Genomic DNA, 22958 nt, shown 5'->3' on the forward strand with positions numbered 1-22958 from the left:
TTTTTGTTATGACAAAATACAAATGATTACAAAAATTATATAAGTAAAAAGTCTAATTTAATTAATTATTAAGATTAATATATATATCGTTTTAAATTAAACTATAAACCATATAAAATACAATATTTTAGTTTCAAAATTTACTTTGAACAATTTTTTTGATAAAATTTTTGAACGATCACTGACAACTTATTTTTTTTTAATTATAAATTAATAAAACTATTAATCCCACAATGAAAATTTTGTTATCAGTAATTTAAATTTTTTTCTATAAAAGATACAAATGATCAAAAAAACTATATGAGTAGAAATCATCATTTAATAGACATTAATATTAAAAATATACTAAAATATATTATCTATGTTAGTATCATTTAAATTTAATAACATATCCTATCAAATATTAAAAAAAAAATATTTTTTGGATTAATAAAATTGATTTATATGTCCGCACTAATTTAATTATATATTTAATAGTTACTGACTTTTAATTATTTAATATATATTTATTATTTCATAATATGCAAAAATATTTAATACATAAAATAATTTATATATATAATGTTGATCCCGTGTAAGGCGCGGATGTTAACCAGGTTCTAGATTATTCGTCCAATATGATATTTGGACCTATAGGCTTACAACCTTATAACATCAAAGAAAGGAACAACTAACAAGGTAGGTTCGAAGGTAAGCAAATGAAAAGGACTAGCTAACCAAAGGATATTTTTCTTATAGAACAAGAAAAGGCTAAAGACAATTATTAAATTGCATTATACTAATATGTGCGTGTGTGTGCGTGTGTGTGTGTGATATATATATATATATGTTTTTCTTTTTATTGATGATGATTCATCACTTATATTTATATCACATCATTTAATAGGTTTTAATTTAAATATACATAAAATATGTTTCAAATGAATAAGAAGGTCATTTATATCTTTACAAAGTTAGACATATATACAAAATGTAAAAATAATATAGGAGGTTACTTTTATTTTTATATTTATTAACAAAATAGTGTTTTAACATATTTTACTTCAATTTTTTTATCGTGCTAATATATTCGACATATTACATTTTCAAATTTTACATTTTATATATAAGAGAGAGATTTGGTGAACAGATATTATTTAAACTGAAATTATAGTACACATTTAAACATGATACATATATATTTCAAATAAATTAGAATATCTGATTAAAAAATAAGCAAAAATAGTTTTTAATAATAAAAGATTATAGTAAAATTGTAAATATACTATATTAATTACAATGCAAAAGGAATAAAATAATTACTAATAATAGTCCAAAAAATAATATTTGTTTTGAAACTTCTAATTATTTATTTGGAAGACATGATTTATTTTTGTTTTAGTTGCATATAAAGATTTAATTTAATTTTATATTTTAAATAATTTTTATTAACCCAAAAGTATCTCAAACCTATAAAAATGCTTAGACTAAGAACAACTGAACAATTTTTCGAGATATTTAAATAAGGTTCAGATCCTAGTTTCATGTCTGCATAATCACACCAATTTAGTGTTGTGTGATTGATTTCAATCCGAATCTCTATAAAAGTCTACCTAACACTAAATCATCTCCAGGTGGTTTATTTTTTAAACTGTTTTGATTAATATTTTCTTTATAATGTTTAGCTAATTAGAAAAAGAAGCCTTTACACTAAATCAATTATTCAGTTCTCCCAATAGTAACAAATATGTTCTTTTTAATGTATAAAAGAAAAAGGTACAAATGATTAAACACAGATGCATCAGATGGAAAATTAATCCATGTTATTTCATCCATAATTTTGAGAAATTTTATTTAATTTACTATTATAATAAAAGAAGAACAAACCTAAAAATTGTAAAATTGTAAAATAATTAAATTTACAAGAAAATATTTTAAATAATGATAAAATATGTGGTTTCTAACGAGAACAATAAAAAATAGTAAACTAAATATTTTCAAATGTTTATTAATTTTAAAAATATTATTTCTTACCTTTTTACTTACTCACACATTAGTAAGATGAGTTTAACCTTAATACTAATAATAAAAGAGCATTTTACTCAATACATTTTATTTAAATAAATACTAGTTATTCCACTAAATTATTTATAAAGGAATTTTTTTTTATAAATTAAAAAAAAATATTCATTGATTTTTGATAAATATTATGGAATGAATCTTATTTCTATTTATAGATTTTTTTTAAATATTTATGTTGGTTGGAGATGCTCCACAACAAACAATTCAATAACAATATATAACTATGCCAATTTTACTTTTTAGTAATCAAATTTTATTATTTAATTTTAGAGAAATCTGTTATATACTAAATCACAAGTCATATAACTAATTAAATCCTGACACGTGGCATAACTTATTAAAAATAAATAATGTAGATAAAAAATGTTTTTGATCCTGATTTTTTCAAATACCAAAATTCCTAAAATTTCTCACATGATCACCACAACGTTCGAATACAATTTGAAAATTAAAACTGTTTATCTTCTATACATTTGACCTATGTATCTTACTCTATGTTTGATCTCTCTATTTTCTTCTTCGTCTCTCTTTCATCTCCTCCATAGCTTCATTTTTTTTATGTTGAGATCTTCACTGATCAAAAACCATTCCATACAAATTTATGATTATTCTTGATTTATATACAGTTTCCTCTTATTCTCATTTAATAATCTCTAAATTATTCATTTCAGTTTAAAATGTCACTTGAGTGTACTTTGTTCAAAAGCTTAATTTTCCAGTAGAAGAATGAAAAATCAAAGTTTTAGGAACAAAAATGTAACTATAAACATATATATCCAACTCTTATCTGGAAAATGAATATTTATAATATGTTTTTTCTATGGCTTATCTCTATGAAACTACTTCCCTTGCTTTTGCATCCAATAAATACAGAAACATAGAGCGAAGAAGGCAAAAGATCAAGAAAACAAACAAACGAACTTTCTCTGCAACAAACTAAGAACAAGAGCATAACCGTAAGTAATCTGAAACCAAGTGGTATATTTATTAGTTCTTCTTTGATTCTTTTCTCATATGCTACTGTTTAACTTTTTTATATATTTTTTTTTTTAGTTTTGAAGAAATAATATCTATGACCAAGAATAAAATAATGTGATGCCACGGCTGCCGAGTAAAAATAATGTCAACAATTATTATCACCAAATTTAAGTATTCACAAATTTGTTTGATATAGTTTAATCATTTCAAAAATCTGTTTTTAACTACACAAATTTTTTTTGTTTTTATAAAAAAATCATTTTTCATTATCTTACTAATTTTTGTAAGTATTATATAAAATTGACTATTTTACAAAATGAATAATTTTAGTTTTATTATGTTCATTCTAAGGAAATTTATTTTAAGGAACTTAATTAAATATAATAAAAATAAAAATATATTATTTCTAAATGATAACCACGTCCAAAAGATGTGACTAAAATAAAATCAATTTTGATAAAACACAATAAAATAAAATTATTTTTGAAAAAAATATTTAAATGCAAGTGGAACTGAGCCGTGCGTAGCACGGAGTAATACTAGTTATCCCTTATATATTAAAGGAGAAACATTTGTAATAAATGTATTCACATAGTAATTGACACATGTCATCCTCACAAGCATTCCAATTTTAGAAGGGTGATGTGTCGCTTGCACAGAGCTTCTCAAACCAAAATCGCATAATTAACAAAATATGTTTCCAAATTTGCATCTCACGTGAACATAAAGGGTTTTGGTATATGAGCGTTTTCAGACACGTTGAAAGTTTCTCGACCTCCGATATCAGCTTCGGATTCTATACTGGAGATCATGGAAATGGTGAACCGTTTGATGATTATATGGGAACGTTAGCGCATGCGTTCTCGCCCCAAATGGACATTTCCACCTAGACAGCACCGAGAACTGGATAGTCTCCAGTTGATTTGTGGCGACGGATTTCCATCGGAGAGAGCGGATTTGATCTTGAATCAATGGCTGTTCATGAGATAGGACATCTTATTGGGTTAAGTCATTCTCGGTTCAACTCTTATCATTGTTTCCAACCATCACGACTGGGAGACGTAAGGTTGATTTGACGACCAATGATGTAGAAGGAGTTCATGTATGGTCCAAATCCTAACTTCAAAGGCTCTAGAACTCCAACACCGTCCACTCAACAACGAGGAGACACTGGGAGTGGCAACTCCGGTGCTGCTGTGATGATCACGGTTCTAGATCAGTTTTGAGAAGAATATTAATGTCGACAGTTAGATTGTTGCTGTTGTATTTATCTTAGATAATTGATTTCTTACATGAATAGATAGGTCAATAGTTTATAGATTGTGGTACGGTTTGTTCTTTGGTTTATTTTCGGTTTTTATCTTCATTAATTGGTTCTTCATTCATGCATTTTTTTAAATATATTGTATGAGAAAGTGATCAAGTTGAAAAGAAGAGAGGAACATGAAAATGATAGTCACTACAACAACCAAAACTAAGTTTCAAATCTAAACGAAGTAACATATCAATTTTTCAGATTTAGCTATTTATCTATGCAAGACAACAGAAGAAAAAACTTTCAGAAAAAAGACAGAAAAAGAAAAATATGATCAAAATAAAGTAAAATATTGGTTCACAAATTCCCCCCATGACTTGATTGAGCTAGAAGGTTAATCTGATTATTGTGTATCATGAATTTCAAACTATTTAATTATCTTCGCTATAAAGTTCAAACTATTAATTAACTTAATTACTGCAATTGCTTAAAGTTGAGATTAGTTAAGATGGTAATCACCAGCGAAATATGCCGAAGTGTCATCAGCTTAAACCATTCATTTGAATATGTAGTTGCATTATTTCATCGAACTCTTATTTTAACCCCAACTTAATTTAACTTAAAACATGTAATCCTAAAACTTAAACTATATTCTACATAATTTTGACAACATAAAAATAGTTGATAAATTTTTTTAAGTAAATTGTGACATTAGAAATTTGTATTTGTTCATCAAATGTCAGTCAATTTAACCTAACTAATTGTACCATAAAAAATCTTAATTGCATAAAACAAAATTATGATATACATAATTAGAAATATAAAAAAACTATAAGATGTTTCATTCCGTGCAAGGCACGGGTTACTACCTGGTTGACTTATTATTAGTATACTAGTATTCTCTCCCGTGCTATGCACATGCATTATTATTTGTAAACATATATTTTTTAATAAATATGTAAAAGTTCCTACAATATGTATTATTTTATTTTTTTTAACTCTAAAGAAACTTTATTAATAGAAACATGGTTATTATTATAAGGGTTATTATAGATAAAGTTAAAGAAATAAATAGTCTATTGTTTATATTTTACAGCACTTAAATATAGACCCAACATATCAAGATAAAAGATTGATTTAACTTTTTCAAAACCAACAAAATATTAGTATGAGAGATAAAATTCAGGAAAACCATAGCTCTCGTAAAAAATAGTTAGATATAAACAATATTTTTGTAGAATATTGACGTTATCTCTTGTAGTTTTTTAGTTCTTCTCGATGTGTCATTGCAAGTTGTATATTTACGGGACTCTACAGAATTAGGTAACACTATATAAGAAAAAATAAAATCAAATGTGTTTATTACTCCTAATTCCTAAAGTAAACAAAAGTATTATCTCTATACAATTATAAAAACATGTATAAAATAAGGAAAACCAACCTGAGATTAGGCCTTGATCTAGAAAGCAGACATGAGATTCCTTTTTGTTTCCTCTACCACTTTGAGTTTCTTAAGCCCAGTTTGTTTTTGCTTCTAGTTATCACCACATTTTTCTTTTCTTCATCTTGTGGTGCTTCTCAAGTTTATTAGTGAGCTTGTTACTTTCCTCTCTGAAATCATCACCATCACAACAAATAAAAAATTTCAAGCATATCGAGAATTAATTTAGTCAATTTAAAAAACGGCAGTGACCTAATTTGTGTAGTTTACCTTTTTTATCATGATATCTGCATAAAAAATCTGTAGCTTTTACCAATATCCAAAAGAGAAAAAAGAAAGAAAGAAAATCATTAGTAGGTTATAAAAGAAAAAAGGTTCATGAAAAAAATCAACATGACATAAATTATGATCTAAGTATTGAAAAGTTTGACCGTATGTAATTAGTTTCACTAACCTGAATTTTAACTTCATCTGCCAACTTCCCAAGATGTTTTTTTAAGAGTATTGCTGCCACTGTTTTGATCAAAAAAAAAAAAAGAGTATTGCTGCCACTGTTTGGCCGAAGACATGTCGACCTGGACATAGAATTGTAGTCCTGATGACAATGTTGATACAATAATTAGAAGTCATCGATCTATCTTGTTAGACATTGAAATTATAGAAAAAGTCAGTGGAGCAATTGCAGATTGAGAAGAATTGATAGCATCATGAGTCAAATCTTGTAAAGAAAAAGTCTTAACGGTTTCAAATTTTGAGATCATGAAGTAGTAGGAGAAATATTATTGATTTTTATTTTATCTTGATTTATATGTAAAAATAATAGAAATCAATTATTTTAATAAATAACGGTTCTGTTACAAAAAGCTTTTTGTGAATTTGTATTTTTAATTCAAAATTTTAAATATATACCATGTGTCAGAATTTTATTGGCCATGTGATTTGTGCTTTGATGAGAAAAATAAGAAAATTGTTAGTTTATATTTAGACTCCATAAAAATAAGAGATGCAAAGAAAAATTCATAAAAGAAAAATTCATAAAAATTGCTTTACCAATAATCGTAAAAGGTTGGTTATTTGTTTTTCTTTCAAACTTTCATATTTTGTTTTGATAATGTGTTTTACTTTTTTGTATTTTTCAATTTTTTTAAATAGATTTTCCACGTGTCAGCTATAGATTGATGATGCGATTTGCGCTTTAGTATATAAGGGATAATTGGGAAATTTAATGACATGTCATAATCAATAAACCGCTGCGTTCTGGCCATTTACCCTCGCCAATTCCAAATCAAGCCGCTTCGAGTTCGTCGATCTTCCCTCTTCAGTCAAAAACCAACCCTAATCTTATGTCTGCTCAAAAGGTCTCTATGCGTTGTAGAGATTTAATCAGCAGTATGCCAGATGAGGTTCTCGGCAAAATCCTGTCGTTGCTTCCGACAAGACTTGCTGCTTCCACAGCGGTTCTGTCCAAAAGGTGGAGGAACCTGCTTTCTCTTGTAGACACCCTTGATTTCAGTGACGAGATTGGTAACCCTGAAGGCTTCTCTGGTTTTGTGGACACAACACTTGCTCTCCTAAGCAACTCTCACTCAATCGTAAAATCATTCTCTCTGAGCTGTAAACATGAAAATTCTCGAGTGGACAGTTGGATCCGCACCGTCCTCGAGAGCGGCTTCTTGGAACTTCACTTGAAAATCGTATCTATGCAGAGTATAGAATCTCAGCTCTTCACGAGTAACACACTCGTCCAGCTTACTTTATACGGTGGGTTTTGTTTCGATGGCACTCTCACTCCTCCTCGGGGTGGCGTCTTCTTCCCAAACCTCAAAACACTTAATCTCGTTTCTGTTTGGTTTTGGGATGATAATATGTTTGAGTTTCTCATCTCTGGCTGCCCCTTGCTCGATGTACTGTTGCTACATTATGGTGCTTCTGATGGGCTGGGCTTGAGTTCTTCCATTGGTGTCTCCAATCCTTCCCTTAAGAGGCTTACCGTCTCTTACCATTTTCTTTCTCCCGATGTTGAATTGTTTCGGACACCCAGTCTTGTCTACCTTGACTATTCTGGTTACGCCACGAGACAGTATCGTGTTGATTTTAGCTCGCTTGTTGAAGCTAGGCTGGATCTTAGATCATGCCGAGAGGAGCCAGTTGTAGTTGTCAAGGAGGATGGTGAGGTTGATGTTATAGAATATAATAATGATGATGGTAGTGCTTTTGGTGAAGATGATGATGATATAGAGGATATTGAAGCTATACTGGATCTTGAATCATCTGATGAGCAAGTTTCAGATGAGGATGATGATGATGATGTTCCTGATGTTACGGATCTGGTTGCAGGGATAAGCAATGTTAAAACCCTTCGCTTGTCTTCGGATTCTCTTGAGGTCACTATTGCTACTTCTTCTTATTTTTTATTGTTTCAGTTTGAAGTGCAAAGTTTCTGTTCTTAGATATGTTTTGTTTATAAATAAATCTCCAGGTGTTTCACTTATACTGCAAATCAATGCCGGTTTTTCAAAACCTCGTTACCTTATCATTTGAGAGTGACAAAGAAAGAGGCTGGCAAGTGTTGCCACTTCTCCTCAACAACTCTCCAAACCTGGAAACCTTAGCCATCAAGGTAGGGTAAATATCTACTTCGTTTATTACAGACACCCCTTCATTGCTATATATTATTCTACATTAATTTTGCTGTGTCTATGCTTCCAGGGTCTTGTGCACAAAGTCACAGATAGATGCGGGGACGCTTGTGTTTGCATTGCTAAGAAAAGGATGAAGAAGATGGAGGAGGAGGAAATATGCTGTTTATCAGCATGTCAAGTTAAGGTTCTAAACATTTCAGGGTATGGAGGAACTCGTAGAGAGCTGAAACAGATGAGGCATTTCTTGGGAAATTTGAAAAGTCTTGTAACCGTCAAGGTTGGTGTCAAAGCTAAGAATCACGAAGAAGACGACAATTTTAACAATAACTACCAAAGAATCACCAGTGCTCTTACTAAGCTTCCCATAGCTTCTTCATCAAACTGTCAAGTTTATTTCTTCTGATTTCTTTCTTACAAAGGAAATCATTTTGAGGCTTAATGATCTTTTAGATGACAAACTTTACTTTTCTAGTAGACTTATTTGTGATCTTTGAAACCAAGCGGCTCTTTTAAGGTTTCATTCAGTTTGATTTCAGTTTCCAGTTTTAAGGAAAATATCAGAGTAATTGCATATCTTTCAAGAAAATAGTTCACAATGCCTAACAACATACTTTATCATCTACAATTCACTTGACCAATTTGATGGAGCATCAAAACTTTTCTTGCCAAGATTTTCGTAACTCACTTTCCCCGATCTTGGGGAGGAAGTTTCCTAACACACTTTCCCAGATCTCCGTAAGATTTTCGCCCACGTGCAGCTTGTTATTTTCTTCATTTTGCTTGTTATTGTCATCGTTTTTGACATTTACCTAACTTGGTACACTTACTAACTTACTAGTATTGTAGATGACGAGGCTTGAGTTGCCAAAAAGAAGTATATATGCAATTACACCATTTTTGTACAATTATTCTTCTTAAACATGACAATAATAAACGAAGAAATTAGCAAACATACACCAAAATTAGCAGAAAAGAAGGGAATCCATATGTTTACCCTTAATGTTTCTACCTTTTTTGATAATCCGCGTTTTAAATATGGGAAAAATAACCCACTTAATGATAATTCATTTGTCATCCAAACAAAATGTGACTAGGGCCCAATAGATGGATTAAACTCATTAACTACTAAATGAAAACATGTAATAACCAATGAGCTTTAGCCTGGACTATAAATGTTATTCATGTTCATCGTTTTTGATTGATCTAACTTGCTACACTTGATATTATTTTAGAAGACATTAATTGTTACATGCGACTACTCATGGATAATCTAAAGTACACACAACACTAGACAACATACGTTATATGAGACAGAGAAAGAAGAACAAGAATTTTAAATTAAGATAATACTATATGAACTTGAACGATTATTGCACATGACATAGACAATGCTGAAGAGAGCAACAAAGAGTAATTAAACAAAGAAATATCGTATTGGGAGCAAACATTAATCTGAAAAATAAGTCTTCTCATTAAAGAAAAGTTATGTATCATTCCCGTTAATTTGCTATTTGAAATCCCCTATATATTATTTGTATTTGTGAAACATTACGACTTCTTTTTGTACCCACGTGTCATCACTAGGATGATTTTTAGAATTATTAGAGAAATAGGTTGATCCATCTAATTATATAATAAGCTTTTTATTCAACTAACCATAAATTCATTATTAATGTCATTTATTATTTCCTTAAATAAAGATTACAGAATTGCCTAATGTGGGTAAAGTATATATGACAATTTATGATTTTGAATAATAAAGATCTGATAAAAAAAATGTATCTTCTATCAAATTTGTTTAATTTAAAACTATTAAAATAATTTTTAAAAAAACACAATAACCATATTATAAAAATTTAGTTTTCTGTATATTTTATATTTTGAATTTTAAAAAATGACTATAAATTACTAAAACTGTTAAAAGTCTCACATTCAAATTTTGCGATCCAAGTTTTGAACTAACATTGATAAATTTTTTTAAATTATCAATTACTAAAATTATTGATCCCACAATGAAAATTTTGTTATCAGTAATTTAAAGTTTTTGCTATTAAAAATATGTATGATAAAAAAAACAGATAAGTAGAAAACATCATTTTTTAAAAAATAAAAAAATAAAATAGACATTAATATTAAAAATATACTCTGTATGTTAATATTATTTAAATTTAATTACATATCCTATCAAAAAAAATTTAAAAAAATGTTTGGATTAATAAAATTGATTTATACGGTCGCACCAATTTAATTATATATGTAATAGTTACTAACTTTTAATTATTCAATATATATTTATTATTTCATAATATGTAAGAACATATAATATATAAAATAATTTATATATATAATGTTTATTCCGCGCAAGGTGCAGATCTTAATCTAATGTGTTATTAAATTGTTGTTTCACGTCATTGCTGTTAGCTTGCTAATTCGTAAAGTAGCCCGTAGCACTGATATTTTGAAATAATTAAACTATTTCTACGGATTTTGTTTACGTGTGCGGATTCAATAATGTCTTTTTAAAATGAGGCATAATAGACAATTTTCTCTATTTAATTGACAAAAAACTATATAATACATTAAATTAATGTTCAAATTGTATTATAACCAAGTGATTTAAGTTATTATAGACTAAGTTTATTTGTTTGGGTTTAACTTTCACTTGAAACGAATTAAAGACAAAAACTATATTATATATATATATATATATATCTTGTTTTGGCACTACTAATATGAATTAATTTCTTCGGCTGAGTAGTTTAGATATTTTATATTCTCATAAATGAACAAAATTTAATTAGAGATAAAATTAGCTAAATGGCGTTTTAAACGATGACACTACGTTACATATACAGTCAATTAATATACATTTAAGCACAATATCAAAAGTTCATATAGTTTTAAGAAATTATATTCAATTCACGAAAGAATACACATCTTTATAGAATTCGTGAAAGAAAATGCACGAAAGAAATGGTTGCAGTTAGGAAAAGGTTGCGTCTTCTGGACAAAGAAAAAGGCTAAGGCTTGATTCCTGCCACGTCCTGTATAAATTTGGCAGTAGCCGTATACGAAGATCCACCATTCAAGGTAGCTTTCCGCACCATCTGAGAGACATCTATCACTCTCTTCCTCACCAAATTATCATCCTTGTTCATCATCACACACCGAATCGCTCTCTCTATCTCGTTTCCACTTACAAGCTCATCAACAAGTACCCTGTAATCAAGCTTCATCTCCACCGCGAGCTTCAGCTCCTTCACCATCATAAACGCATTGAGCTGTTGCTCTGCATACATGGGCCATGTCACAGTTGGCACACCAAACCATAAACTCTCTACTATTGAGTTCCATCCACAGTGAGAAACAAAACTTCCCACTGCCTTGTGGGCTAGTATTTCCACCTGAGGAGACCAACCACATATCACTCCTCGTCCCCTGACACGGTCAAGGAATCCCTCGGGCAAAGGATCTTCATTTGCCACCTCTTCAGTGCGGAGTGACCAGAGGAATCTGCACTGACAAAGCTCAAGTCCACCTGCTATCTCCTTCACTTGATCACCTCTTAGCCTGCCCATACTCCCAAAACAAAGAAACACAACTGACCCCTCGGGCTGGCCATCAAGCCATTTCATCAACTCGTCACGACGGGCCATGTCCTGATCTGGATGAGGCTGGGCCTTGGGGTTAAATATGGGGCCAACGGCATAAACAGAAGGGTAGTCCTGTTCATTAAGAAAATGGTTCACAGAGGTAGGCTCAAGATCAAAGGAGCTATTCACTAGGATCCCCTTGGCCTTGCTAAACAAGATTGCAAGCTTAACATAGGCATCATAACCATCTTCAATAAACAGAGCTGACGGTAGAACGTTGGCTGGGACAGGGTTTACAAACCCAGGAATCGACAACATTTCTCCAGAATCTCTTACGAAAACCAATGTGTCTTTACTATGTCGATCTGCTAGATACTGCATCATAGCTAGGAACCCGGAGTTTGTAGTCAAGAAGACATAAAAAGGAAGAGTTGCATCTTTTGTAACGTCAATCATGGGGAGACAGAAGAAATCAGCAACAATCCCTTTCACCGAGACTCCAGGAGAAGATAAGATACCCATGACTATATCTCTCACAAGAGGGATGTTTCTGTCAATGAAATCGTACACAAAGGCTTCCACAGACTGAAAACTACCAAATGATGGTTTATCTACCAACTCAGGGACATCAATGAATCTAACAAAGGGCTGAGACGAGCCAATTGACTTAACATAGGAATCCAGATGAGACTGACCTTGTAGCTTCATCAGGATGACGGCGACACGGATCCTATCATCCTGGTCAATGAGACGCCTAGCAAACTCAAGGAAAGGAACAAGATGACCAACAGTCGGTGTTGGGATGAAGATGAGCTCTGTAATCCCCATCTCTAACAACAGATAAGCTTTTGTTCTTGTGTTCAATCTACAAATTGTGGAAGAGAAAATTAGTTACATTGACTTTTGTCATAATCAGACGTGATGATGATTACTGATGCGTTCGGTCTACCTAATGTTGAGCTGGCCCTTGGCTGTTTCAAGAGAGAAGATAACCTTAGAAAGTTAAAATAATGGCCGACTACATCAAAAAGAGTGGGATCCACAACCAAAAAAGAAAGCTACTTTCTTTCCATCCACAAGCAACCAAAAGAAACTGATGATTGCATCTCTTCTCTTCACAGATGATTGAATCCTGGAAGCTTGTTCTTGTTCTGAAAACTCTACACAGCCTTATAACTTTTTAAGTCGGTCAACAAAACCAGAATACAGCAATCACATAGTGTTCAAGAACTCATTGAATCTGTTAGCAAAAATAGAAGCTGAAGAAGACAAAAGGGAAGATAGGAAATAAGATAGAACAAAGCTATTTTCTTGCAAATCTCTCTTTTTCTTCGTTCTGATAAACTAATCACAAGCCTTTGGACTTTTTGAATCAGCAAAAACGAAAACATCAATCATATAGTCTAACAACTTGATGAATCGATCAAGGTTAAGCAAATATAGAAGCTGAAAGGACAAAAACTTGTTCACAAGGGAATAGAATCAGATACAGAAACCATAACACAAGAGATAGAGAGTCGGATCAAGAACTTGAGAAAGGCATACATACATACACAGGTACAATAAACGGAATCAAACATAGCTTAGAGGTAAAAAAAAGAAGTCACCGCCTTTGATCATAATCAAGGACTTCAGAATCAGTAACCGATCTCGAGTGCTGCACGATGGACCTTCCAATAGAGTTGATCCACTCTTCCTTCTCCTTCTCGTTATCAGCTATGAAGAACATGGTGATGTTCCCGCTCGAAATCTCGAAGGCGAAAGGCTTGTTCACCACGTCCTCAGCTCCTTTCACGGTGAGACAATCTCCCACCGAGATCACCCCACGCGGGATAGATCCGCGGGTTAAGGCCGAGGATTGATCCTTGAACCACAGGAGCTTCCCTCGCTTGAGCACGAACCACCGTCTGCGCCAGGTCTTGATGTAATCGCCTTGCTTTGTGAGCCACCCCGATCGCTCCGGGTTCGACCAGAACTCTATTCCTTCGTAATCTTGCCGGTTCGGGTCCTGGCCTGTAGCGATTCGCCAGAGATTCTCCATCCTCTCTCTCTCTCTCTCCTAAAATCTCAACTGTCCTTCTTTTATTATTTCTTTTCTTTCCTATCAATTGATTCTATGAAAACGCAGCGTATTGACTACTCTTTCAATAATTCGACCCTGCTCACGCTGCCTCTCTGCGTATGATGGGGACACGCAATAACTGTTGGAAATTTTAATTTATTTGTGGAAGTTGGACTTTTGTTGATTATTAGACTCTCCGCACTAAACTTTTTTTACATTAAATATAAATAAATATATGTGACGAGAACATAAAAGGTCTTTAAATTTATTTAAATTTTAAATTTACTACTATTCTTAAAAGAACTCACGTTATTGGTTTATAAATTTTAAACATTTTTTAAAAATTTATTGTAACTTGTTTAACGATTTTCAAGAGTTGAAAACTATTGTTATTGGTTTATCTATTTTAAAATTCTTAACAAACTTATGTTACTGATTGATATATTGTAATATTATAAAATTTTGCTGTATTGGTTTGGTAATTTTTAAATTTTAATTCAAAATCTATTGTTATTCAAAATTTTGATTTTTTGTTGATTCTTACCAATTTCATTCATCAAATACAATTTTCAAAATAAATACGCATCTCTTAACATTTTATTCATTAATTTTCTAAAGACGACTAAAAGTTTACATAACCCATTAGTAGTTAATAGAAATTAGATACGAATAAAATGTTATTTTCTTAACTAATAGTTTCATTTTGATTTAATGAAAGTATATAAAATGTATTAGGAGGATACCGAGTTTTTTTGTTTTTATCCCCGTAGAAATAGAGTATAAAACTATTTGCCCGACAGAACAGACTGAGGACACTAGTCCAAAAATTCTAACACAAAAATGAAAAATCTCACGAATCAAACAGCTCGAGTGTGATAATACTGGCAAAAGCAAAATCCATGCTTATTCTAAAACGTTGTTGATGCGGGGCCTAGTAACCACAGGTGTCTCAAGAAAAGAAGACTCAGCAAGATCAATGGCTCTTGCTAAAGCAGCTGCTTTGTTCTCACACTCCCTCTGTTCAGCCTCAGGGTTACTGTCTGCCACCACTCCAGCCCCAGCCTGAATATGGGCAATCCACTCTCGACGTCTCTGAGAATGCTTGTAAGAGTACAATGTGTCGTATCGTGTATTTGTTGGGAAGACCATTGTTCTGAGAGCCAAGGCAATGTCCATGTCTCCATTAAACGAAATGCCTCCAAAGCCTCCACTGTAAGGACCGCGTCTCGTTACTTCTAGTTTATCAATTAGCTCCATTGCTTTTACCTGTATCAAGTGAGTTTCTTTTTTTTTAGTATGGTATGGTGAATGTGTAAAAATGTGTTTATGGTTTTACCTTTGGGGCTCCACTGACTGTTCCAACGGGAAGTGCAGCTCTAAGAGCGTCCCAGCTTGTTAGATCATCGAGTAATTCGCCTTTTACCTGCAACAAAGGAGATATGTTGTTGAGAGACAAAGCAGAAACCATAGTTTTTTTTTCGAATTGCAATAGGGACATACCGTGGAGCTTATGTGCATTACATGTGAATACCGTTCTATATTCATGAGCTTCTCAACCTCCACAGAACCAGGCTTTGAGACCTGAGTTCACAAGCAACTCCAACAAGTTATAGATTACATCTCAAAAACTGCTATTTGGTTTACGGAAAGAAAAGGTTATTAACCTTGCCGACATCGTTCCTTCCCAAATCAACAAGCATGATATGCTCTGCGCACTGTTTCTCATCGCTCAAGAGCTCTTTCTCCAGCATTAGATCTTCTTTGGGTGTCTTTCCTCGTCTTACAGTTCCAGCAAGGGGGCGATTGGTAATCTTCCTCTGTAGCGGACACACATTGAGCCATTCATTTTACTTGTAAACAAAGAAGGTACTGAGGAAACACTTACATTTTTCGAGCGTAACAATATTTCTGGACTTGAAGCAACTAATATGCATCCCCTAGCCTGTAAAGTTAAAATCCACAGATTAGTGATATCAATCTTCAGAAATATGGAAGGAAACAAGGACCAAAGGTGTATGTGTATGTATACCTGTAAATAAGCCATGTAAGGGCTTGGATTAACAATTCTAAGAGCTCTATATATCTCAAAAGGGTCCGCAAATGTCCGCCTTTCAAACCTCTGACTAAGAACTATCTGAAAGATGTCCCCAGCCAAGATGTGTTCTTTGGCTTCCAACACTGCCTCCTTGTATGCCTCACTCGTCATAGTAGATTTCTCCAACTTAGGACCGAACTGCTCAGTGCGTAGTTTTATGAAACCAGTAGGCATCTTGGGGCTGCAGTCAAAAGAAACATCTACAGTTAGAAAAGAGAAAACTATAATCCATAAGACTGGTATTAGAATGATCCACTCACGGTTTCTGGTCTTGGATTCTAGAGACTAGAGATTCCAACTGGTACATTCCATCAGTATAATTATCTTCAACAGAACGATCCTTATCTATCCGCACCCAATGGATCACATACGCTTTCTGTGGGATAGTATCACAATGAATCAACTACGTGTCTAGCTAGATAAACTCTTATATCCATAATAACGCAGCATAGATGGAACAAGAGTGTACCTTCTCAATATGATCAAAGACGATTACATCATCATAAAGACCCAAATGAACATCAGGAAGACTCCTATCATCCTCAGGAGCATTAGAAAAAGGAAGCTTCTTCTTCTCAACAAAACGCACAGTGTCATACGAGAAGTATCCAACCCAACCACCTAAGGAGAAAACCCTTCATCAGATAAATAATCCTAACTACGAATAACAAAATCATAGCTTTAATAGATTCCTTCCTCTTACCGCAGAAAGCTTCAGGCAACTCATCAATCCGTTGAGGTTCCCATTCCTCCATGATCTTCTGAGGAACCATCATTGGATCATCCACTTCCTCCACCGTCCTACGAACAGCTCCATGGTCCATGACAGTGACAACATTCCCCTTGGCTACAATCTCAATCGTGGGTTGAGCTCCAACTACACTATACCTCCCCTAAGAGAGAGATGATATCTCATAATCTTCAATTCATGAAATTCAAAAGAAAAAAAAGAACTCAAAAAAAAAAGAAAAGGCTAACGATGTTGGAAGCTTGAAGACCAGGCTCCACTGACTCAAACAAGAAGCTGGGAGCGTCTCTATCGTCTTCTTTAACCAAACATCTGTACGCAAGTATAGGTGTGAGATGATCCGAGAACACGCATCGGTATAGAGGAACTAAGTTTCCTTTCTCCGCTGCTTCCTTGAACTTTGTCAGCTGGTTCACTGATGAATCTGCTGCTGGAGAAGTTAAAACTCGATGAGAATATTTTGGTGGGGCCGGGGAGAGTTTTAATAGTGTGTACCTAGAGATGGGGTTGGTGAAGGAGAGGATTTGATAGGATGAAGACGCGAGGGTGGGAGGAGTTTTGATCTGGAGATAGATGATACATCATTGCAGTGAAGAGAAGTAGTAGTTGAGAGGGAAGCGAGCGACGACGGGCACCGGAAGGAAGGTGGCGGTCGATGATGTGTAACGGCTATGGCCTTAACGGCCGAAAGGTTAGATTTGACGGAGGAGATTGAAACGGCAGACATCTCCAGTGATGGCTTTTATTCAATTATATTCTCCAAAGAGTTTAATCTTTAAAGAGACTGACGAGTGATTTCGTATCAGACGCAACTAAATTTAATAAACCAGTTTTCCCTAAGCTTTCTAAGAAAATTACAATAAATGACGTCATAATGAGCAGAAACTAGGGGATTTAATTTATTTGATTGATGATTTGAGTTCATTTTGAAAAATTCAAACTGTTTTGTCTTTAGCCGAAACAAAAATTAATTTGTGTGTTTCGCAGTGATGTATAACAAGTAGAATCAATACATGATTTTTTTTTGTCACACGAATCCAATACATGATAAAATTGTAAATGTGGCTCTTATTAGTAAAATGTAATTAAATAAATAGAAAGTACATTTTGTTCGTGTTCCTTTTACATAACAATTTCTGTGAGTTCGTATTGAGTTTTTAGTCTTCTTTTGTATGCTATAGAAGAATTGAAGAAACCACTTTATCACAGAAGACAGTTGCGGAAGAATCGAATTTCCTGTTGTGCAATTAAAACAAAAAAATTAAGGAGTTAGAAAACAGCAATTAGTGGAAAAAAGTATGTAATGTAATGTAACTATTTTGAAACAAGACAGAAGTCAGAAGGGTTGTATGTATGTGTATACCTTAAGAGCAAATGTGATGTCTGCTTCGTCTACTCTTAGGCTCACTCTCTTTAGCTTATCGTCCCGAGCATTGCTCAGTTTTAATATCCCCTGTTCCAATTTAATATAAGACTCTTTCAAGGTTCTGTTTTATCTTTTGATTATATAAAAAACCAAACACACAACATGAGAGTCATTCTAACTATAAACTTGAAAAAGATTCTACATAGATCGAAGTTATGTACCTGGTCGTTTAGCACTGTACACATATTAGTGAACTCTGTTATTCCAGCTGGAGTGATCATTGAAGATTTACATATTTCCGTGTATAACTTATTTAACTGCATCCAAGTGTTGTCAAAAACAGGGATAGAAAACGTTATGTACAATTGTCGTTTAAGATTTTAGTTATATGTGTTTATGTATTCTTCATTCAATAAAATATCATTACCTCTGCAATGCTTCTGTCCTTTTTGCTTCCTCTAAATGCTTTTGCAGCAGAACAGACTATGATCTGCAAGTTTTCAGTTGAAGCAAATATGAATTCAGTCCACTAGCTAATAGGTCACTTAGTCATAACCAAATAAGCATCAGCATGGGTCTTAAGTTTATTTGTGACTTAGTGTTTGTTCCCGAAAACTTATTATTAGTATATCTGTTCAACATATATTAACTATACTTCTGATAGATCACACTGTAAAACAAAACTAAAGATTTGCACAAAGATGTTGCAAGTATTATCCTTTCCTATCGTTTTACTTAAGATACCAAGTGTCGATCTATAACTTACTTGCTGGTGTTGAGGGAGAGACTGAATGGTGTCAACTACTGGAGATTTAAATGTCTTGGACAATGCAGCTACCATATGATCCATCTTGACCTGTATAGTTATTGATGATAACAATTATGATTTATGACCACAGGTTCTTTGAATCCTTACTTACATTGTCAGTTGTGAACTGAGTTAAGTAGATAGTGAAAATACTAACCACTTGATCCTCTGTAACTGGACTTTGTGGTTCTTGTTCTGTTGATCCTTTAACTTCTGTTTCTAAGATTTCTAAGGCACTCCTGTATATCATTTCAATATGAAAAAAAACAGGGATTGTCAACTTCAGTGTGCTGATATGAAGAGTAAATTAAAATATATAAAGGATAGTTCTATCTCATTCATCTTATGCAACTTCAACGACAAAACTTTCAATAGAGTATTCACCTGCAGACAGATAGAGCCTTTCTCATGTCTCCTGATGCAGCTGATACTTTCTGACACAACACAAAAATATTGAACATCAATATACAATGTTATAAGGAAAAGGGAGGTTGACTAGACTGGGAGAGAAAATTGGCATATGTATTCTTACTCTTGCACAAAGCTCCAAGGCTTTTGATTGAAATGCAACATATGGAAGTTCCTGTAATAAGAGTTGAAAAATAAGAATTTACGAAAAATGGTATTTAGTACGAGTTTAGATATTAACCATTTATCCTAGTTCTTACGTTTTAAATTGGTCAAAATTTTCTTATTTACAAGTTTCTGAATCTGCTATTCATATTTTTCCTGATAGTTTTTTGAATACCAACTGTTTTGAAGCAGAAACCTGACATTGGCTGTTGGCCATAGATTTATCCTAATTCCTTGCATAATATTTTCACTAGAATTACTAGTCACTTAATCAGGCGTCTCTCTCTGTAGAAGGCATCATATACTAAAAATTAAAGGCAGACTTACCACAAGCCTCTCTTGTAGTATCCTTAGGATCTGCTCCATAGAATAGGCACGGAAAGTGACAACCAAAGGTTTGCCTGGATTAATAGAAAAAAATAAGTTCAAGGACTAACCTCAGTTGTTGCTCTTTATCAAAGCTAAAGAATGTTCCAACTGTAAACAATGATGGACAAATACTTACAATTAAGAGACTTCAATTTTGGAAGGAAACGATCTGCAAGGTCTATTGCATTTGCTACACCTGGAGAACAAAAACGATATATAAACTTATAATTTGGTATGAGCAGAGGAAACTGGCACATAAAATGAACTTTAAACTATAACTATGATCGCAAAGAACGGTACCTATAAGTATACATCTTGAAAATGGCAAAGTTGTGAGCATAAAAAGTTCATGAAGGACACCTCGATCTCTTGTTATCAAGTAATCCATCTCATCAGCAATTATCAGCCTGCATATAAAATTTGAATGAGAAACAGCATTACTAATTTAAAATCTTAGCAGGTCATCAAATCACAGTGAAACCAAACAAGGAACCTACATCATCTTTGTGCTGGATGATTGCTGCTTTTGAGAAAACAAAACCTGAAGTTGTTGTAGAGGTGAAGAGGGGCCATTAACTTTCTTCCCGGTCTCACTCTCACCAAGTATCTGAAACCAAAATAACCCAATAAACAACTATATCGAAATGAGATCAACAACTTCAAAAACCAGGTATGGTCTTACCTTGGAGAAGATATCTGTTGTTTTTGTCAGCGATGTGCAATTAACAGACACAGTCTCCAGACAAGGCAAGCCTTCCTGAAAGAACCCATGAATGAAATGAATATCACCAAGTCCTGAAGACACACACAACACAAGACTGATTACCTGTTGTGCCCAGTCTTCAGCCTGTTGTCTTATTTTCTCCATCGACAATGACTTCCCAGTACCAGGACAGCCACATATATACAAACTCCCAGCCTTCTTCTGCTCCATACAACCTTTAACAAACTCTAAAACACGTCTTTGCTCATCCTCGCGGCAAACAACAGTGGATGGTGCCTTAGACACATGCAATGCCTCCTTCACAGCTTTCATCTGATCATCCTCTGTGCATTAAAATTGTACATCAACAAACTGATACTTGAGAATCAGAAGGAGATCATGTATACCTCTAGGATTCCACTTTGATTTAACATCTAAACAATCAAATCGATCCTTCACGGCTGACATCACTGGACTGTCCAGCTTGCCTTTAGAATCTTCCTGCAAAAATCAATCGGTCTGATGATGCAAACAAGCAGAAGCAATTGAATCGATCTTTTTCACAATTAATCAAATCCTAATCTCTAGACGCAGATCTAAGGGATATGAACTATGAGCTCACTGGATTACCTTCTTAAGTGTTTTGGGGCTTGAAACAGCACACCGTCGAGGAGATTTCCATTTCATCGGCGTAGCAAACGAACTCTCAGTTACGATCGCCGTCGATGCAACCTCGGCGGCGGAATCTGATCTCAGCTTGCGTTTCCGAGGTGTGTTGACTTCAGGAACTCCGGTATTCTCCGATCTGGCGGCGACGATGTGCTTGTGAGGAGACGAACTGGGACCGGCGATGGTAGGCATCGTAGAATAAAAAAGGAGCGAGATCGAGATTGAGATTGAGATTGAGATCGAATCGAAGTGGAGAACAAATCTCATGGACGATGCTGGTTTATTAAGAGGAAATGGCAGAAAATAATAATGAAAAAGGGAAAAAAAAAAACAAAGAGGGAAAATGGGAGTAGCGGGAAAACGGTACATGCAGACAGTTTCGCCGCTCGATTTTATTCGGTTGCCGTTTTTGAACCATCGCCTTCGCGGCAATTTTATTGGGCTATATAACGTTTGGAATAATTGAGTCCATTAAGGGCCCATCTATTAAACTACACTATTTCCTTTATGTCATTACGTAAAATACCAAATTACCATCGATTCTTTTTTCAATATCATATTTTTAAGGACGGGCTTGATAAAATTCTAGCATTTTCCGGTGCTAAGGCCAGGATCGTCGAGGGGACACGAAAAAGGCTCGATCAGTTCAATTCGGTTTGATCAAAGTTGGACTCTTCATCACGCTTCTTATGTACTTTTCAATCCACGAAGAAGCAATGTTTTTAATTTATTTTAGTGGTCACCGCCATGCTTGTATTTCCAACCGGCAAACATCAACATATAAACATGTTTTTGCGATGATACAAAACAATAATCCACATATCTTGATCAAACGTGTAACGGCCAGATTCTCCGGCGTCCGACCGGGCTTATCGAAAGGGCGTTATGGACACGTGTCTACTCATTTAGACAACCCTACATGTTTCGTTACTAGTCCCAAAAGTCGACAGACGCATAACCTTCTGTGAAATACTGTCACACCCGTATCCATATACTTCTACTTACAGTCTTGCGCACAGGGAAATGGAAAGAGAGGGAATGAGCAACGGGTTACTCAGTGAAGTGACTCTAGACCAGCCTGCCCACATGACAATTTACACTACTCTATGCGGGAACCATGGCTGACTAGCCACTACAATCAAACCAAATGCATTCTAGAACGTTATATCATCATTTTCAAGTAATCACAGTTCTAAACTTTACTATCAACCTAGCGATCAACCTAGCGATCAACCTAGCGATCAACCCAAACAATGATCTCAGTCATTGCTACACATAATTCAATAGACTCGACCGACTCGACATACACAACCGACTCGACTCCATTCATCCTAGACGTATGGACCTATAGCCGTTTACGGATGTCCCTACGCGTTCCGGCCTGCCCTGGAAGGGCGCTTCTTTTGAGCATACGTCCCCCTCCAGCTTCCTACATGGCTATCCGAGTTGCAGCACGTTGGCCCATCCTGGCACTGTCCACCACCCCGGTTGTAATAGCCATAATTATGCCACGACTCGGCATTGACTCGATCTTAAGGCGCCTTGCACATTTTCTATCCCACATCTCGCAGTAGGCTTAACTCATCACTTCCCGT

The 22958-nt window shown here is 34.0% G+C and overlaps 5 protein-coding genes across 9 annotated transcripts; 1 reads left to right on the forward strand and 4 right to left on the reverse strand.

Moving 5' to 3' along the window:
• The first annotated feature begins 7000 nt into the window (after positions 1 to 7000).
• LOC106328353 (F-box/LRR-repeat protein At2g29930-like) lies at positions 7001 to 8920 on the forward strand. Its single transcript, XM_013766786.1, has 3 exons — positions 7001 to 8119; positions 8215 to 8355; positions 8445 to 8920. Exons 1-3 carry the CDS (start codon positions 7079 to 7081, stop codon positions 8778 to 8780), a joined length of 1518 nt encoding a protein of 505 aa, XP_013622240.1. The 5' UTR covers positions 7001 to 7078; the 3' UTR covers positions 8781 to 8920.
• A 2266-nt stretch (positions 8921 to 11186) lies between these two features.
• Positions 11187 to 13275, reverse strand: LOC106335616 (UDP-glycosyltransferase 71D1-like). The gene is made up of 2 exons (XM_013774188.1): positions 12920 to 13275; positions 11187 to 12835 (listed from the first exon to the last, which is right to left on the reverse strand). The coding sequence occupies exon 2, from the start codon at positions 12796 to 12798 to the stop codon at positions 11398 to 11400; it is 1401 nt and encodes a 466-aa protein (XP_013629642.1). The 5' UTR covers positions 12799 to 12835; positions 12920 to 13275; the 3' UTR covers positions 11187 to 11397.
• A 106-nt stretch (positions 13276 to 13381) lies between these two features.
• LOC106335617 (pleckstrin homology domain-containing protein 1-like) lies at positions 13382 to 14092 on the reverse strand. Its single transcript, XM_013774189.1, has one exon. It carries the CDS (start codon positions 14009 to 14011, stop codon positions 13574 to 13576), a length of 438 nt encoding a protein of 145 aa, XP_013629643.1. The 5' UTR covers positions 14012 to 14092; the 3' UTR covers positions 13382 to 13573.
• A 650-nt stretch (positions 14093 to 14742) lies between these two features.
• LOC106328027 (anthranilate synthase alpha subunit 2, chloroplastic) lies at positions 14743 to 17675 on the reverse strand. Of its 5 annotated transcripts, none has more exons than XM_013766383.1 (11): positions 17371 to 17602; positions 17106 to 17299; positions 16831 to 17020; positions 16597 to 16748; positions 16388 to 16503; positions 16062 to 16308; positions 15918 to 15974; positions 15697 to 15849; positions 15533 to 15613; positions 15369 to 15455; positions 14743 to 15298 (listed from the first exon to the last, which is right to left on the reverse strand). In XM_013766383.1, the coding sequence occupies exons 1-11, from the start codon at positions 17600 to 17602 to the stop codon at positions 14936 to 14938; spliced, it is 1872 nt and encodes a 623-aa protein (XP_013621837.1). In that variant the 3' UTR covers positions 14743 to 14935. The 5 variants fall into 5 exon arrangements, with proteins under 5 accessions (XP_013621837.1, XP_013621835.1, XP_013621834.1 ...); XM_013766382.1 differs by having other exon boundaries at positions 14936 to 15298; positions 17106 to 17305; positions 17371 to 17617; XM_013766381.1 differs by having other exon boundaries at positions 15918 to 16308; positions 17371 to 17675.
• A 253-nt stretch (positions 17676 to 17928) lies between these two features.
• Positions 17929 to 21712, reverse strand: LOC106332260 (cell division control protein 6 homolog). The gene is made up of 16 exons (XM_013770736.1): positions 21325 to 21712; positions 21102 to 21195; positions 20818 to 21038; positions 20674 to 20748; positions 20489 to 20598; positions 20292 to 20398; positions 20128 to 20187; positions 19950 to 20023; positions 19582 to 19632; positions 19434 to 19483; positions 19207 to 19288; positions 19008 to 19097; positions 18669 to 18731; positions 18463 to 18558; positions 18239 to 18328; positions 17929 to 18111 (listed from the first exon to the last, which is right to left on the reverse strand). Exons 1-16 carry the CDS (start codon positions 21628 to 21630, stop codon positions 18079 to 18081), a joined length of 1602 nt encoding a protein of 533 aa, XP_013626190.1. The 5' UTR covers positions 21631 to 21712; the 3' UTR covers positions 17929 to 18078.
• Positions 21713 to 22958: the final 1246 nt, after the last annotated feature.

Source organism: Brassica oleracea, chromosome C3 (assembly GCF_000695525.1).
Source record: "Brassica oleracea var. oleracea cultivar TO1000 chromosome C3, BOL, whole genome shotgun sequence".
In the NCBI taxonomy this organism is placed as follows: Eukaryota; Viridiplantae; Streptophyta; class Magnoliopsida; order Brassicales; family Brassicaceae; genus Brassica; species Brassica oleracea.